Source organism: Neofelis nebulosa, chromosome 3 (genome assembly GCF_028018385.1).
Source record: "Neofelis nebulosa isolate mNeoNeb1 chromosome 3, mNeoNeb1.pri, whole genome shotgun sequence".
NCBI lineage: Eukaryota > Metazoa > Chordata > Mammalia > Carnivora > Felidae > Neofelis > Neofelis nebulosa.
In genome coordinates this window covers 71,989,290-72,008,545 of record NC_080784.1, presented here as the reverse complement: position 1 = coordinate 72,008,545, position 19,256 = coordinate 71,989,290, and the positions used below count along the sequence as shown (strand labels likewise).

At 36.4% G+C, this 19,256-nt stretch overlaps 1 protein-coding gene across 2 annotated transcripts in view; it reads left to right on the top strand.

Moving 5' to 3' along the window:
• The window catches only part of GLRB (glycine receptor beta), a 91,520-nt gene that overhangs the window by 34,198 nt on the left and 38,066 nt on the right, over positions 1-19,256 (top strand). Inside the window, exons 1-3 of one of the 2 annotated variants that reach the window (XM_058721065.1) lie at positions 2,482-2,588; positions 3,704-3,820; positions 4,352-4,419. In XM_058721065.1, coding sequence (XP_058577048.1) covers positions 4,417-4,419 — 3 coding nt within the window. In that variant the 5' untranslated portion in view covers positions 2,482-2,588; positions 3,704-3,820; positions 4,352-4,416. Of the gene's footprint in view, positions 1-2,481; positions 2,589-3,703; positions 3,821-4,351; positions 4,420-19,256 lie in introns of those variants that run through there. The other variant, XM_058721064.1, reaches the window with a different exon arrangement.

Below are 19,256 nucleotides of genomic sequence, written 5' to 3'. Positions count from 1 at the left end.
ACACACACACACACACACACACACACACACACACACACACACGTGCGTGCGCACGAAAAAAAAGCTACAAAATGATTGCCAAACAGTATATCTATGTTTATGTTCATTAGAGTAAGCTGGGATGATTAAGGCAAGATTTTAGATAGGCAACCTTAAAGGAGAGGCTGGATTTAGATGACGACAATGAGAAGAGGAAGTTACAGTACTCTAGAAAGGAGGATTTATTCTGAACCAGTGAAGGGGGGAAGGATAAAATTTGGTAATGAATTACAAGGGCTAGGAAGTGAGTTTGACACAAGCTTACAGCTGAATGGGAGGAAAGACTTTTCCCTCTATCATCGATAGCTAGGTCTGTGAAATAATGGGCATATTAACAGGAGTAAAGGTATACAAATTATTAATTTTTAATTTTACATGCATCAGGGGCACCAGAGCAAAAACCCAAGTGAATACCCAGAGTGTGATGAGATTTGAGAGCTGATATTATGTCTTGATAGGGGAGAATACGTGCCTTGTAAAGGGGGAGTACGGGAATTTTAGGAAAGATGAATTGGCCCCCAGAAGAATAGATGGGAGATATGACAGTTTGTGACCAAGTTTTTTGAGTGTCCTCTTCTGTGATAAGATTCAATCTTCTTTAGTTGATGAAACTCCCAGGGAAGGGATTTAGGACAATAAATTCTGTTTGGAGGATCTGTCTGTAGGCAGATGGGAGTTCAGAGAGAGCCTCCCCTGCATTTGCTCTTTTTCAAGTGGCTTTAGCTCCAGATAATCCATCTGCCAAAGAGACATCTTCCACAGCTGGAAGGAAAAATTGGGCTGGAAATTTCTCTACTACTAAAATTAGTATTCATTGTTTTTATGGTGTCTGGTCATTTCATTGCTTAGAATGAATGTACCTGTAAAGGAATTTACATCAAGAGACGCAATAATGCAGTCTTTAATTGATCCAATAGAAGTGTATTTTGTAATCAGTTCTGTTTTCCTCCCCAGAATGAGAAACCTTGTAGATGGGTTTGAACACTAATTTGCATCCTAATATCCAATTTTCCCACATACCCTCATTCTCTAGAATTTTCAATCTTTTGATAAGGGATGACAACTGGCTCTAGGGAGGTTACAGTTTCACCTGCAGTGAAATGGAAAATCCCATTACCAGTCCCCAAGTCCCAGCAGCTGTGATATTAGAACTGGTAAGACCATGAGAAGCAATTTTAAAAATCTATATAGTCTTTTGCACCTTTAGCTGTTTTAACTAATTCGTTATCAATTTTTTCTTTAATATTTTGGACTCTGATATCTACTTGAAAAGGTTTTCTGTATCAATTTGTAGTATTTTCTGATTTTTATAAACTTCTTAATATCAGTCACATCATACTTCTACTCGTTCTTATCAGCAAATTGTACGATAATTAACTCAGAACAGAATTGACTGGTAGGTAAGAGCTGGGATTTCAAAACAAAGCCATTACTTCTAAGTTTGTTTCACATAAATTAATATCATTTGTGAAATTAATAGTTTCACCATATCAATACAGAATAGAGTAGACTGCTAGGTATTCCAAGTATAATGAAAACTTCTTTGTAATTGTAATGGATTTTTTTTTTGGTTTTGGGGCAATAATTATATAAGACTTTATGGGTCATAAAAGGAACCCAAACAAACAGTAAACAACAAAAACGTTTTTTATTAGATCTAAGGAAGTGCGTTTTTTGTTTCTGTTAAGTGCTTTCAAAGGATACCAATTTAGTCAAGCTTCATTGTTCAAAGTTAATTAAAATAGAAAAATATGGTAATTTGTCCTTTCTTTGATAGTTGACAGCAAACATATGTAGAAAAGATAGTTGTAACTTGTAGCTCTGTATTTTCCTTGTTTCATTGATCTGGTAATAGAGAAACTTCTTTTACCATCCCTCCACCCCCCTCCCCCCAGCATATTTAACTCAATGAGTTCATTGGTTATTTCTTGGGTAATATTTTATAAATGTCAACATGATAGTTTTATGAATTCTTAGACAATCTCTCTGGCTGTATTCTCTTAACAGTATTCACATACTCCTTGCTTAGGTTAATATACATCATTAAAAAATATTTTTTGCTGTTCTTATTTTTTCCTATTATCTCATTGTCTGCACTCCCTTTGTGCTTGTCTAGATTTTGATTGCAGGTTGTTTTGGGGCAAGTAAGACGTCTGCTTAATTTTATTTGAGAGAGAGTTACATGGAGTGTTTAGAACAGTGTTTTCATGAATGTGGTAAAATTAAGTGGTAAGATACTTTTTTCATTTTTTTATTTTTTATAACCAATATTTGTTGGGCATCTGACAATGTCTACTATTTTTAGTTACTTCTATTTGGAAACACCATGCTGTCGTTGTGAATTTGTCTCAAAAAGCGCCTTTTCCCCAATGACAATTACCCATTTCTGTTGTTGGCCATTTCTAAATACTTACCAGAGTTTTGTTTCGTTTTCTTTTATAGCCAGCAGTCGGCAGAGGACCTTGCCCGCGTACCCGCCAACTCCACTAGCAATATCTTGAATAGGCTATTGGTCAGTTATGATCCCAGGATAAGACCAAATTTTAAAGGTTTGTTTCTCCCCCCACCAAAAGTCTTCAACCTCTGCAGTTTAAAAATTATTTTACCTGTATAAAATCATTTAGTTGTGATATTCAGAACAATAAGATGTCAAATTGTCATGTTACTGTCCTGTGATGTGCTTAGACTTAGAGCAACTTAATGACAAAGGCATTCAAAGATAAGCAGAACATTAATTCTAATAGTTTCATGTGGTTCCCAGTTAAAAAAACAAAAATAGGTATAGTGTGAATTAACAATCAACCTCTGTCATGGGTTTTCTAAGTAGTACTTGTATTCTTAACCTTAGTGATTTAAACTTCAAGCTCTGGATGCAGTCTGGCTTTCATTCACAGACACCAATGTTATAATTTGTAGAAAAGCTTATATACTCATTAGGGATGGACAGTAGTTCCTATATGTATTTAGATTATTTCAAAATTTTTGTTAGCATTAAACGTTGATTAAAATTTCCCTCTACTCTTTTGCTGGAAAAAGATGGCCATATGGTTTTAAAAAACATGTTAACTTTGTGAATAAGAGTGACTATGCTTTCTACCACATAAATTGCTTCTACTCCAACAGAATATTACTATTTATCACACCTTTCAAGAACCAAACTATACTTTCAATAAAAGTCACAGAAATATTGTTTAGTTGTGCAAATTTTCTTTCTTTCCTTCTTTTCTTCTTTCTTTCTTTCTTTCTTTCTTTCTTTCTTTCTTTCTTTCTTTCTTTCTTTCTTTCTTTCTTTCTTTCTTTTTTTGTCCTTTTGATGAGTTAGGAAAAGCTATATGAAAAGCTCTCCTCTGAAAAACTGTAATCCTTATTGCTGGCTAAAGACAGGTATTAATGTAGATCAGATTAACATTATAAGGCTTGATATTTTTTTCTTCTTCCTTTACAGAAAAAAAAAATGTCTGCAGCTGTTTCTAGTCAACTGAAGTTATACAACTATGTTGTAAAAACAGGGTTTTTTGTTCATTACCAGAACCTATTCAGTTACTTTCAACAACAGCCATGGTCTGGGTTGTCTCATGTCTACCATATATTGATTCACCACCTGTTTTTCATCAGTCAGTGGTTCTGTGGCTAAAAGGCTAAATTCACATTTTCCCTTTGTTAGCCCAACCAGCGGCCCACAACGCATAAAAAGAAAAAAGAAAAAAAGCAAGCAAGAAAGAAATTTGCAACATTATACCTTAATTCTCACTCCATGAACTTTCAAATTATTTTCCAACAGGTCAGGCAAAAATCCTTATAATGATTCTGTTATATGTCTGCTTAACTTCACATATTTATGAATTAAAAATCAAAATATAATAATTGTAAGTAAAATGTATTGAATACTGCTTTCTAATTCAAGTAAGATTTGAAGTGATTATAAAAATGCAAAAAGTTAAAACATTTTGAAAATGGTGCTTTTTAAAGAATAATTTACATTTTGTTAAGGTAAATGCATTAGCTCAATTTAAAATTTCTTTAAAGGTGAACAACTTACTCCGAGTCTCTACAATTTAAGAGATAAGTATGTCTGAATAAATAACATGAGAAAGTACAACTTAACTCATTTTTATTTTTATTATGATCCCTTATTTAGAAAAATATGTTAATAGCAATTGTGAACATGGAATATTGAGACCATAGATTTAAATTTTTATATCCCATGTGGATTGGAAAAAATATAAAAATCAAGTGCATAAACCATTAAAATTTGAAAATTCTGACCAAGTTTTTTATAGTTACTAAATATATTCTTAATTTTTATTCACAGGCATTCCTGTTGATGTTGTAGTCAACATTTTTATCAACAGTTTTGGATCCATTCAAGAGACAACAATGGTAAGACTGCAGTTAATTTAATATTTTTAATTATCAAAATTTTAACTAGAGAATAGTGAAACTAATATTAAAACTGAAAAATAAGGGCACCTGAGTGGCTCAGTCCATTAAGCATCAGACTTCAGCTCAGGTCATGATCTCACCGTCTGAAAGTTTGAGCCCTGCGGCATCAGCACAGAGCCTGGCGCCTGTTTCGGCGGATTCTGTGTCTCCCTCTCTCTCTACCCCTCCCCTGCTTGCACTCTGTCTGTCTCTCTCAAAAATAACATAAAAACACGAAAAAAACTGAAAAATAAAGGGGCACCTGGGTGGCTCAGTTGGTTTAGCATCTGACTTCATTCAGCTCAGGTCATGATCTCACGGTTCGTGAGTCCGAGCCTGGTGTTGGGCTCTGTGCTGACAGCTCAGAGCCTGGAGCCTGTTTTGGATTCTGTGTCTCCTCTCTCTGCTCCTCCCCATCTTGCGCGCGCGCTCTCTCTCTCTCTCTCTCTCTCTCTCTCTCTTTCTCTCAAAAAATAAGTAAACAAAAAACTGAAAAATAAAGAATAACTCTAAGGCAAAATGCATGCTTCCTTCTAGTATAAAATATCCAAGTTCCAAGGTTTGTTACATCAATGATTTCAGTGCCTATATAATTTTGCAATTCAAATGTAGCCTTAATGTTAGTTAAAACTTGCGGACTTGGAAGAATTAATATACTCACTCTGAGCAACTAATTGGTTACCACCTGGGAAAAGCACTTCTGCAATGTATTCTGGAGCAACATTTATTTCCTAGTATGCTTATCTGTGTGAGCATTAAAAATAAGTGTTCACAGTTTATTTTTCTTCTGGTTTCTTGAGGAGAATCTTCATTTCCTCTGTTGTGCTAATATTGTGATGTTGGGATCAGAGAATTGTAGAAAGCAAAGAAGAAAATCAATCTTTCTAAGATATGGCAGCAGAGCTCCCTAAAAAACTGACGTAGCGAGGGGAAAGGTCAAGGAAAAGCAAAGGAAGAGCAGAAAGTGGTGACAGGCAGGCTCCTGTCTTGAAAGGCACGGAAAAGAGTTTGGAGGAGTGGCTGTTATCCGTGATGAGTTGTATTGCAGCTTCCATGAAGTACTTTTTTATTAGTAGGTTACTAATTAGCAGATTACATTAGCAGATTTCCTGAATGATGTGTGATGTAATTCCGCTTCAGCTTCTTAAAAGACATTCAATAAAGTCTACTTGCTTTTTGATGTCTTAGAATATTGGATTTTGCCCTTTTTGAAAAAACACATGCCGAAATGCTGCTTCAAGTGGGACAGAGAAGGCTTAAGTTTTTTTGTATTTTTTGGAGATACCTATATTTTTATTAATACTTACATTTTTATCAATATAGTATATGTTCCAGATTGAAAGCCTAGTAATAGATAAGGCACATTATAATTTTTCAGGGAATATCTCACACTAGAGAAAGAGTGATTTAAAATATGTATTCCCTTATTCCTCAGGGTAGCATAATGTGTTATAAAAGCAACTGTGTATTGCATTTAATTTATGACAACTGTTTTTATATCTAATTGCAATGAGAATGTTATTTATTTTTTGTAGAAGCATGTATTTAGCTCCTGAATAATTGATTATTTTCTTAGCTGATAGATGTTTTTGGAGAATTATTCAAAAGGATATTTTGGAATCAAATTCATTTACTTCCAGTGACCTTTTAGTTCACCTAAATGACAGAAACATACAGTACAGATCACTAGAAGATAGCTGTGGAATAAGATACAGACTACTGTACGGCACTCAGGAGACAAGTGTAGTTAACTTTAACTGAAAATGTGGTTAGTCTGTCTAAGCACTTCACTTTGCAAGAGTAGATGTTATTTTCCCAAGGTGAAACTTTAAGAGGATCTACGTAGCGTCTGTGCTCTCCTCTGTACCTTCTTTTGTCTTTTGTGGCATCATTGCCCTAATCCTAAATCATCCCTGAAAGATATTCTGGCCTGTTGGAGACATTCCTACTGTATCTTGCATTCTGGGACAGCTAATGCGAGGATATTTGTTCTCATTTGTATAAAGGCTACCATGTGTCCCAACTCAGGAGGTATCATTAATATATCTATGTTTTAGTAATTATCGAATGCCCTCCAAATGTCAGACACCTAAACTTCTCCAGGTCCCAACAGTAGTTACTTGATTGTATCGGGTGGGAAAAAGGGATGCTAGAAAAGGGAGAGGAACTTTCTTACAGAATATTTGAGGATTATAATAAAACATTGCATATTTATAATGTATCCTCTTGTTGTCCTCCTGCTGGGATTCATCATGGTAGCTAGCCCAGAGTACTTCCTGCTGGAACCGGATTCATCCAATTTTCATCAGGGAGTCTTTGTCCCTCCTATTTATCCCTGATTTCCGTCTCTTATCTTCTAATCAGAGCCTTTTATGGCTATTCTGACTCACTTAGTGCTTTCTTTTCAAACCACATCTTTCATCTCTATCATCTGATAGCTTCTTTGCTGTAACTAAATTATTTTTGTGTGTTCTTTTATTCTCTAATGGACTGTAACCTTCTTAAAGGCAGGAATAATGTATCCCACTTCATTTTCTCCAAGATACAGAAGACAAAAGGTGCTCCATAAATAGTAAACCTATAAATAATTTCTTATATTAGCTAATATTGATTGAATAAATGAACAAATATTCTGCTCTTTGCCTAGCACAGAGTCAGAGTAGTGTTAAAACAATTGGCAGGGCAAATGTAATTAATAGGCTTATGTCAAGCACTTATTTGATTAAGTAACAGACTGAAATAGGTTTTTATTGTAGAGCATTGATTTTGGAAATTTTAGAGACCTTTATCCAGAGGAGACAAATTATATATATTTGCTGGATGAAAATCAATCTGCCTTTCACTTTGTGTTGTGTAAACACAGCCTAAAGTTTTGCTCATTGAATAGACTTAAATATTCTGCTTTATTATTATTATTATTATGTTTTACTTCCAGCAATGTTTATTTTATACATCCCCATAAAACAGTTTCCTAAACATGTCTTTTGAGACTGTCATATTTTATAGATTTGCTCAGTCTTTTCAAAAATAGTGCCCTCATACTTTGTTCCTTCAAAGTAGGGAAAGTCACAAGGTATTATAGGTACATAGATAACTTTAAGGTGTCATCTAAGGAAAAACAAGGTCTAAAACAAAATTTGTTCTTTGTTACTAGATGCAAACACTGGTCAGGAATAATAGTGATGGACTCAGGAGAATAACTTAAAGGGTATATTGGATGAGAGGATATTTCTTTTTTTTTTCCTTCCGATCTGCCAGGGTGGGCTTACTTTATTATTATTATTGTTTTAGCTATTGATGTATAATTGACAAAATTTTAAGAGATTTGAAGTGTATGTGATGATTTGATATATGTCTCCGTTGTGAAAGGAGTCCCCTCATCAAATTAATCAATACACCCATCACCTCATATATTTATCTTAAAGTTTTGGTGAGAACATTTAAGTTCTACTTTCTTAGCAAATTTCAGTTACACAGTGTTTTCAACTATAGTCACCATCTTATACATTAGATCCTGACCTTATTCACCTTATTCACTTTATAACTAAAAGTTTGTACTCTTCTACCGACCACTTCCTATTTCCCACACCCCAAGCCCCTGACAACCACTTTTCTACTCTGTTTGTATGCCCTCCAGGCTCATCCATGTTGTTACAAGTAACATAATTTCCTTTTTTGAAGGATGAATTGTATTCCATTACACACACACACCCCACATTTTTTTGATCCATTCCTCCACTGATGGACACTTCGGTTGTTTCCATACTTTGGCTGTTGTCAATAATGTTGCAGTGAACATGGGAATACAGATATGTCTGCAAGATTATAATTTTATTTCCTTTAGATATATACCCAGAAGTGGGATTACTGGATTTTATGGTTGTTCTATTTTTAATTTCTTGAGGAACCTCCATACTGTTTTCCATAGTGGCATATATACCAGTTTATGTTCCCATCAGCAGCATACAACGGTCCCCTTTATTCCACATCCTTGTTGGTATTTGTTGCCTCTCTCCCCACCTTTTTGTTTAAAATAATAACTAGAGAACATATTTCTTAACAACAAAGCAAACAAAAAAGTGCCCTAAAACAAGAGGTTGGGAAAAAAGAGTATTAGATTTGTCTAAATACAGGATGTATGTTTATGGAAACAGTATGGTGTACAGTGTGCAAGCCGTGATAGCAGACAGGCTTGTGCTTGAACACCTGAATTTACTTGTGTTGAATACACTTGTGTTGTGTACCTGATGCGCTATACCCTAAAAAGAGCGAATAAGTTACAAAAATAAATTAACAGTATTTTGCCTGGCATATTAGCTCTCAGTGACGGTGACTCGGGTTGTCAAGCATTTTCAAATTATGTACTGTTTCACAATAGAATCGCATCTTAAAGGAAATGCTAAAGAAAATGAACTCTTTATAAGTTTGTTAGTAGCCCCATTGTAAAGTTGTGGTTTTGCTTATTAATAGCTGCCTAGAAATTTCCCCTACAAAGATATGCTGAAATAAAGGAACTCCTAAAATTTAGGAAGCTTCAATATTGCCCAAAGCTTTTCTCTATAGTTCAAACCTTTCTACCTCAACTGGCAGTTTCTTGTTCCAGAAGGCATGATGCAGAACACAAAGCTCAGGGGTGCGTGTAACATCAGTAGCTACGAGTCAGGTGGCAGGCAGATGTAGGGCAGCTTCTGAAAGAAGGCAACCCAGTCCTTTCTTCCAACAGATAAAGTTGATTATCGAAGAAGCAATCAGGGTTCCAGGCATTCACATTGTTGTTGGGAAATTTTAACCAATTCCATTTGGCAACCATTTCTTTGTGCTTGTTTGTTTAACTCAGATGCTAACTATTGCTGGCTAAACTAAAAGTAATCTCACATTGATTCACAAGCCATAATTGTGTAGTGAAGGAGAAATTACAGTCATATTAATATTCCTTAAGATCTTTCCACGTTATATGACCCTACAGCTTGTTTTACGATCCCATTTTATAGCTCAAAATTCTTATTTCTCATTTCGATGTGTTTATTTGCATCCTACTACCTTACTTTTTTTTTTTGTAAACTATCATAATTAATACTACAAGTGGTATTTCCTGACATTAATAGTAACATCACCCAAATTGTCAAATAAATGGAATCATCCTAATTTGAAGTTCTAGTTTTATCAGTGGAGGTGGCACTGCTTGGGACAACTAGAAAAGGAGCATTCAGAACAGTGAGAAGAATGGTTTTTTGGAAGCCAGGTGGCATCTGTTCTATGGTTATGTTTATAATATTTATTGATTTTTTTTTTATTCAGTTCTTACCTTTGGCTTAAATCACTGGGATTTTCATAATTGAAAATGTGAACTATTACACTTGTGGGGGAAAAGTTGCATATTATGGTTTACTATAATAATCTAGACACAGACACTTCACCTCATCCGAGATACGTAAGCGCTCTTTCATGGAAATCAAAGCCTGTTTATACAATCCATAGTCTTTCTTTGGTTTAGTCATGCTTCATAATTATATTGAATTATTATTGCACTATAACTCATGATCCTGTCAGACTTTCTGTGCCTTTCTGCTGTATGACTTTTTATTTGTCTTAATAATAGACTTCAGCTCTTTTTGAGCCTATCAGGAAAAAAAAAAGTCACATTTGGGATCTGCTAAAAGAGCTTAATTCTGGTTAATGGCAATGATTTATCTTTGTTGTTTTAAAAACAATTTTGTATATTTCCCTTCTATATAGAGATTTACATTTTTTCCTTGAAACTAGTCTTAGTTTACTATTCCTTTTATTTTGTTGCTTTTATTATTAACTTTCCAACATTAATTCATTATAGAATAAAATTAGACATATGTGTTCCCATTTTTTTTTTCTATTTTACATCTTAGATACACAAACCTTCAAAAGGTTTTATATATATATTTTTTCTCATATGATCTACCTTCATTCAGGTTTGTACCCTGTAGTAGGAATAATGTTCCTCCAACATGTCCACGTCCTAATCTCAGAGTCTGTGGATATGCTGTTTCACATGGCAAAAGAGGCTTTGTGTGTGTGATTAAAGTAAGGATCTTGAGCTGGGGAGATTATTCTGGTTGTCCAAGCAAGGCCTCTATAATCACCAGGGTCCTTAAAAACAGGAGGCAGGAGGATCAGAGTCAGTAGTAGATGCAATGAAACCTATATGAACTTGGAGTAATACAAGGAAGTGATGTATCATCAGTCAAGGAACATAGGTGCCCTCTAGAACTTGAAAAAAGCAAGGAAATGGAATCTGTCCTCAGAACCTCCAGAAGGAGTCAGCCCTGCAGACACTGTAACTTGGGTCGTGTGAAACTAATTTTGATGTTCTGAACTCCAGAAGTGTTGTGATGATAATTGTGATCTGTTAGGCCGCTAAAGATTTGGTAATTTTGTTACAGCAGTAATGGGAAACCAAGACACATGCTGATGAATACTTTAAAGTTTTTCCTCCCAAATTCTGTTGGAGGATCATCCCAATTATGCTAGGTTCTTTCGGTATATGCAGCCCAGCAGACTGCTACTCTCATGAAGTTTTGAGTTCAGAGAGGCACCACAGTACCACCTAGCAGGCACTCCTAATATCCATGGAATATTGGAATAGGACTAGAAAATTTTAAATATTCATAAGGTGTTATTAAACGCCATTTAACCAAAACTTTTTAATAAAATTACATATTGAGAAATATTGCTAAAATATGACCTAAAAAAATTTTAGTGGCATTTTGTTAACTTGTAATTCCTACACGAAACATCTAACCTCACTAATGACTAAATTTAAACCCTTTTCAAACAGCCTTATAACAGCTTTGCTGACAGAACTTTAGTTATTATGCTGCCAGATGCTATGAGAATTGATCTCCTTTATTTCTTTGAATGCTCAATTTGTATTGTAATGTAAAGACTACCCAAGAGTTAAATTAAAGATTGCATATGTGAAGGCTAGGTAAAAATCAGGAGTAACCAGAATTGCTATCCTAACACTAATACAAAGTATAAAAACTTTTTAAGTGTTAAAATATCAATAATGCAATTCAGCCAGTTTTAATGTCTTGTTGTGAAGTGTTTTATTGCCTTGAAGAAATAGTTGAATTTGGGTGTTAATTGGGACTGAAAATTTGGAGAACATCCATTTTCTAGATAATGAATAATCGTATGCTCTTTGGAATGAACAATGAGTAGTATTTGTCACCAAGTTCTTTAAAAACAATTAAGTAATTTTCCACTGATAAAAGAAGTCTGTTTCTGATGGGAATTTTTCATTGCAAAACAAACGATAAAGCTATAATTATTGTGATTGAATAATTGAAAATGAAAATAAGTAGGTTTCAAAGATAGTTATCTTAATATAGAGCATTGGAAATGCCAATAACCAGCAATTATTTAGAAATGCCCATAAAACATTCACCAAAGCAACTAATGAGCTTTTATCTTTTAATGAATGTTAAACTCAAATTATTAATTTAAACTGTAAAATTTTAAAACATTCTTAAAAGATATATAAATTTGTTGCAACTTGGATTGAATCATAATAATATGTGGCTACATAGCTAACAGAAAAACATCGTTGAAGCACTTTCATAATGAGATAATAAGATACAATGACCAAGACTGATACAACAAGAAAAGCAATTTCCAGTTTTTCAGTGATGCTTACTGTAATACAACTCTAGAGTACTCTAAAAAATAAAATTAAGAAAAGGATAACTGTAGAGGCTTGAGGATTATGTGGTATGTTGAGCTTACAACAGAACAGTTGAAAGCAAGAAGAATAATACAGGAGATGCTCAGAAGTATATTTTAGTACTGTGTCAGGATTTGTGACCTTGAAGTAAATTATTGTTAAGAATAACTGTTGGTTGATCAGCACAGTACAGAACAAATTGAATGAGTGACACTATATGCAGAATTTTTTGAGGCAAAAATTTTATTAATAGGTATTACCAATATTATAAAAGGATAACAGCAGCATAAAAGATATATCCTAATAAGGCAATGTGCTTGTTTAGCCCTTAGTATAGCCAAGTGCAGAATATATTACCTCATTTAATCCTTATAAAAATGCTATCTTTGTGGGTATATTATTATTATCCACATCTTATAGACAGGAAACTTTGTCTTCTGTTCAGTTTCTTAATCCTCCATAATCTTGCTTTTACTATGTTACTCTATTAAAATGCTTCTGCTAAAATTTTCAGGGGCTTCCTCATTTGCTGAAAGTGTGATTATACTTGAACTTCTGTGACGTCTGCTGCTGTTGACCTTCTCAAAGTTTTTGCCTGTTTGGGTTGGTGATGAAATCACATTCTCAGGGTTTCCTTTTCTCCTCAGTCTTCTAGCCTGTCCCTTAAATGCTTGCCTTTCCCAGGGCCTTGTTCGTTTGTTTGTTTGTTTTTTGCCTTGCATTCCTACTATGATTAATACTTTTAGACAAACTCTTCATTAGTCTTCTTTTTGTTGTTGTTCTGTTTTCAAGATTTATTTCTGCCATAATGTGTACCAGAATTTCATCCCTTTTTATGGCTGAATAATATTCCTCGGTGTGTATGTGTATGCAGGCATACCTTGTTTTATTGTCCTTTGCAGATTTTGTCTTTTTTACAAATGGAAGATTTGTGGCAACCTGCAGTGAGCAAGTCTATCGGTGCCGTTTTTCCAACAGCATTTGCTTACTTTCTGCCTCTTTGTCACATTTGGTAATTCTCACGGTATTTCAGACTTTGTTACTATTATTTGTTATGATGATCTGTGATCTTTGATGTTAGTCTTATAATTGTTTTGGGGCATCAGAAACCATGCTCATAAAAGATGACAAACTTAACTGATAAATGTGTGTGTTCTGACTGGTCCACAAACCAGCCATTTTCTGTTTCTCTCCTTGTCTGTCCTTGGGCCTCCTATTCCCTAAGACACACAATGTTGAAATTAGGCCAATTAATAACCCTACGATGGCTTCTAAGTGTTCAAGTGAAGGAAGAGTCGCAGGTCTTTCACTTTAAATCAAAAGCTAGAAATGATTAAGCTTAGTGAGGAAGGCATATCAAAAGCCAAGATAGGCCAAAAGCTGGGCCTCTTGCACCAAACAGCCACATTGTGGTTGCAAAGGAAAAGTTCTTGAAGGAAATTAAAACTGCTGCTCCAGTGAACACATGAATGATAAGAGAGCAAAACAAGCCTTATTGCTGATATGAAGAAGGTTTTTGTGGTCCAGATAGATCACACCAGGCACAACATAGCCTTAAGCCAAAGCCTAATCCAGAGCAAGGCTCTAACTCTCTTTAACTCTGTGAAAGCTGAGAGAGGTGAGGAGGCTGCAGAAGAAAAGTGTGAAGCTAGTAGAGGTTGGTTCATGAGGTTTAAGGAAAGAGGCCATCTCTATGACATCAAAGTGCAAGAGGAAGCAGCAAGTGCGGATGGAGAAGCTGCAGCAAGTTCTCCGGAAGATCCAGCTGAGATAATTCATGAAGGTGGCTACACTAAACAGCAGATTTTCAATGTACACAAAACAGCCTTCTATTGGAAAAAGATACTATCTAGGACTTTAACAGCTGGAGAAGAGAAGTCAATGTCTGGCTTCAAAACTTCAAAGAACAGGCTGACTCACTTGTTAGGGCCCAATGCAGCTGGTGATTTTAAGTTGAAACCAATGTTTATTTACCATTCTGGAAACCCCAAGGCCCTTAAGCTTTATACTAACTCCACTCTGCCTGTGCTCTTATCAGTAGCACAAGGAAGCCTGTATGACAGCACCTCTGTTTACAACCTGGTTTACTGAATATTTTAAGCCCACTGTTGAGACCAGCTGCTCTAAAAAAAGGTTCCTTTCAGAATATGACCGCTCATTCGCAATGCACCTGGTCATCCAACAGTTCCGATAAGAGATGGACAAAGAGATTAATGGTGTCTTCATACCCGTTAACATAACATTCATTCTGCAGCCCATAGATTAAGTTGTAATTTTGAACTTTGGGGTGCCTAGCTCAGTCGTTTAGCGTCCAACTTCGACTTGGGTCATGGTCTCATGGTTTGTGAGTTCAAGCCCTGTGTCAGGCTCTGTGCTGACAGCTCAGAGCCTAGAGCCTGCTTCGGGTTCTTTGTCTCCCCCTCTCTCTGCTCCTCCCCCACTTGTGCTCTGTCTCTGTCTCTCTCTCAAAAATAAATAAACAATTTTTAAAAAGAAGTAATTTTTAATAAATAAAAAAATTAAAAAAAAAAGGGGGGGGGCGCCTGGGTGGCTCAGTTGGCTGGGCGGCCGACTACAGCTCAGGTCATGATCTCATGGTCTGTGGGTTCGAGCCCCGCGTTGGGCTTTGTCCTGAGAGCTCAGAGCCTGGAGCCTGTTTCTCCCTCTCTCTCTGACCCTTCCCTGCTTTGCTGTCTCTCTCTCTCAAAAATAATAAATAAAAAAAATAAAAAAAAAAAAAGAAGTAATTTTGAACTTCAAGTCTTATTATTTAAGAAAAACTTTCCTCAAGGCTATAGTTGTCATAGATAGTGATTCCTCCATTGGATCTGGGCAAAGTAAATTGAAACCCTTCTGGAAAAGATAGTGTTTTAGATGCTATTAAGATCATTGGTGATACATGGGAAAAGGTCAAAATATCAACGTTAATAGGACTTTGGAGAACGAGATTCCAACCCTCATTAATGCCTTTGAGGAGCTTAAGACTGCAGTGGAGGAAATAACTGTAGATGTGATGGAAATAGGGAGAAAACTGGAATTACAGGTGGAGCCTGAGGATGTGACTGAATTGCTGCGACCCCATGATAAAACTTTAATGGATGAGGAGTTGTTTCCTTTTGGATGAGCAAATAAAGTGATTTCTTGAGATGGAGTCTCCTCCGTGAAGATGCTGTGCAGATCGTTGAAATGACAACAAAGGTTTCAGAATAGTACATAAACTTAGTTGTAAAGCAGCAGCATGATTTGAGAGGATTGACTCCAGTTTTGAAAGAAGTTCTTCTGTGGGTCAAATGCTATAGACAGCATCTCAGGCTACAGAGAAATCATTCACAAAAGGAAGAGTAGGGGCGCCTGGGTGGCGCAGTCGGTTAAGCGTCCGACTTCAGCCAGGTCACGATCTCGCGGTCCGTGAGTTCGAGCCCCGCGTCAGGCTCTGGGCTGATGGCTCGGAGCCTGGAGCCTATTTCCGATTCTGTGTCTCCCTCTCTCTCTGCCCCTCCCCCGTTCATGCTCTGTCTCTCTCTGTCCCAAAAATAAATTAAAAACGTTGAAAAAAAATTAAAAAAAAAAAAAAAAAGGAAGAGTCACTGGATGTGGCAAACTTCATTGTCGTCTCATTTTAAGAAATTGCCACAGCCACCCCAGCCTTCGCCAGCCACCACCCTGGTCAGTCGGCAGCCATCAACACCGAGGCAAGACACCCTCCACCGGCAAAAAAAAAAGATTATGACTCACTGAAAGCTCAGATGATGGTTAGTATTTTTTAGCAATAACATATTTTTTAATTAAGGTGTGTACATTGTTTTTTTCAGACCTACTGCTGTCACACACTGAATACACTACGGTATAGTGTAAATATACTTTTTATATGCACTAGAAAACCAAACAATTCATTTGACCTGCTTTACTGCAGTATTTACTTCATTGCTGTGGTCTGGAACTGAACCCGCAATATCTTCAAGGTATGCCTGCATACCACACTTTGGTTACCCATTCATCTCTTGGTGGACACTTGGGTTGTTTCCACCTTTTGACTATTGTGAATAATGCCGCGGTGAATCTGAGCATGCAAGTATCTGTTGGAATCTCTACTTTTGGTTCGTTTGGGCTTATACCTAGGAGTGGAATTGCTGGGGCATGTGGTATTCCTATGTTTAACTTTGTGAGGACAGACTATCATTGTTGAAAAGTTAAATATGTACGTAGAGTGAGGACGTGTTAGTGATTTAGTGAACTCATTAGTGAGGGATCCAGTGGGATAGTAAAGCTGCTTCAGTGGAGACTTCAGGAGCTGGAAGTGAAGGAATGAATGCTGACATTAGACTGCTAAATTAGATACAGACCTGTTAATGTCTCACAGGGCAATAAAAACATATTATTGGTGGATATCTTTTCTACCTGACATAAAACATTTGCATCTACACCAGGCAAAAATCATTTGCAATTTACGAACCTGCTATAGGTTATATGATTTTATGGCATCTGGGCCCCTAACCAGTAGAAAAGGCAAGTCAGACAAAGTTACATTTTCTGGAAGAATCCTATGACCCTTTAAGTGGGCTTGTTAGACAATGTTTCAGCATGATATTAAAAAGGCAAACAACAGCATTTTTTCTCTATTTCCAGATTTTATTTTACTTTTCCTCCTTTTCCCTTTTATTTTGTTTATACTATGTTTTGCATTCAATTTTTTTTGTAGCTTCATCTTCGTACATACCTTTCTTAGGATGAATTACTTTGTTGGAATTTGTTTACTTTTCTTTAAATTTTGATATATATTGCCAAATAACCCTCCAAGAAAGGTTTTAAGTTTATTTTGCTATCCGTAGTGTAGGAATGTGCTAGGTCTCCATGCCTTGTGAATAATAAATATGATTACTCATCATCCTCATTTCCAATTTCATGAACAAAGGGAAAAAATTGAATCTTGTTTTTTATTGTGTTCGTTTTTTAGTGAGGCGGAACATATCTTCATGTTCATTGGCTCTTCTTAGCAGACTTCGCTATTGGGTTTTTCATGAGAATTGTTACTTTCTTGAAAGAAACTCGTAGTATAAGTGTTTTGAGAGGATGATCAGATTGTTTTATACAAATTATGTTCATATTTTTAATGGTAAATTCATTCTATCATATGAAAATAACATATTTTACTAATCTGTTCCTCCATGATAGATTTTATGTTGTTTCTGGGTTTTTTTGTTTGTTTGTTTGGCTATTACATAGATGTGTGCAATAAACATCCTTGAAATATATTTATGTGCCAAGTGCATTCACTTTTATGTATGTAAGTATGTATGTATTTTTTAATGTTTCTTTTTGAGACAGATCGAGAGGGAGAGAGAGAGTGTGAACGGAGGAGGGCCAGAGAAAGAGGGAGACATAGAATCCGTGACCTGAGCCGAAGTCGGACTCTAACCGACTGAGCCACCTAGGTGCCCCAAGTGCATTCACTTTTAAAAGTAGAGTTTATTTTTATTTTTTAAATTTATTTTGAGAGAGAGAGAGCGAGAGAGCGAGAGTGAGCACAAGTCGGGGAGGGCAGAGAGGGAGAGAAAGAATCCCAAGCAGGCTCTGCACCATCAGCACAGAGCCTGCCGTAGGGCTTGAGCTCACGAAGCGCAAGGTCATTACCTGAGCTAAGATCAAGAGTCAGACGCCTAACTGAGTGCACCACCCAGGCACCCCAAAAGTAGATTCTTTCAGAGCAGTTTTAGCTTCACAGCAAAATTGAGCAGAATGTATAGGGAACTCTTATACACCCCCTGCTTCTCCCTGCCTACAGCCTCCCCCACTGTGGACATCTGCATGAAAGAGATACATTTGTTGCAATCAGTGAACCTACAATGACACATCATCACCTAAAGTCTGTAGATTACATTAGGGTTTGCTCTTGGTGTTGTTCATTTCATGGGTTTTGACAAAGGTGTGAACACATGATCTACTATTATAATTTGATACAATAGAATCTCGCTACCCTAAAAATCCTTTGTGCTCTACCTGTTCATCTCCCCCTGGCAACCACTGATTTTTTTTTTTTTTTTTTTTTTTTTTTTTTTTTTTTTTTTTTTTTTTTTTTTACTGTATCCATAGTATTACCTTTTCCAGAATGTCACATAGTTGGAATCATGCAGCATATAGCCTTTCCAGATTTGGGTCTTTCACTTAATAGTATATATTTAACATTCCTGTATGTCTTTTCGTGGCTTGACAGTGCATTTCTTTATCCTGGTGAGTAATATCTGTTGTGTGGATGTACCACAGTTTGTCCATTCATTTACTGAGGGACGAGTTTTGACAATTATGAATAAAACTACGGTTATCATGGATGTGCAGGTTTTTGTGTGAGTGTAAGTTCTCAGCTCCTTTGGGTAAATACCAAGCAGTGCAGTGTGGTAAGAGTATGTCATTTTTTTTTTTATTATTTAAAAAATTTTTTTTATTAACATTTATTTTTGAGACAGAGAGAGACAGAGCAGGAACGGGGGAGGGTCAGAGAGAGGGAGACACAGAATCTGAAACAGGCTCCAGGCTCTGAGTGGTCAACACAGAGCCCGATGCGGGGCCCGAACCCACGGACCGTGAGATCATGACCTGAGCCGAAGTCGGCCGCTTAACCGACTGAGCCACCCAGGCGCCCCAGTATGTGTCATTTTGTAAGAAACTTTCAACTGTCTTCCAAAGTGGATGCACCATTTTCATTCCCACCATCAATGAATGAGAGATCCTGTTGTTCCACATCCTCATTTGCATTTGGTGTTGTCAGTGTGCTGGATTTTGGCCCTTTCTAATAGGTGGTGTAGTGGTATCTCATTGTTTTAATTTACATTTCCCTAATTACATGTAAAGTGGAACATCTCCTCATATGCTTATCTGCCATCAGTATATCTTCTTTGGTGAGGTGTCTATTAAGATATTTGGCCCATTTTTAATGGGGTTGTTTGCTTTCTTATTGTTGCATTTCAAGACTTCTTTGTAGGGGCACCTGGGTGGCTCAGTCATTTGAGCATCCAGCTTTGGCTCAAGTCATGATCTCATGGTTCGTGGGTTTGAGCCCCGCATCCGGCTCTGTGCCTGTGCCAGAGCTGACAGCTCTGTG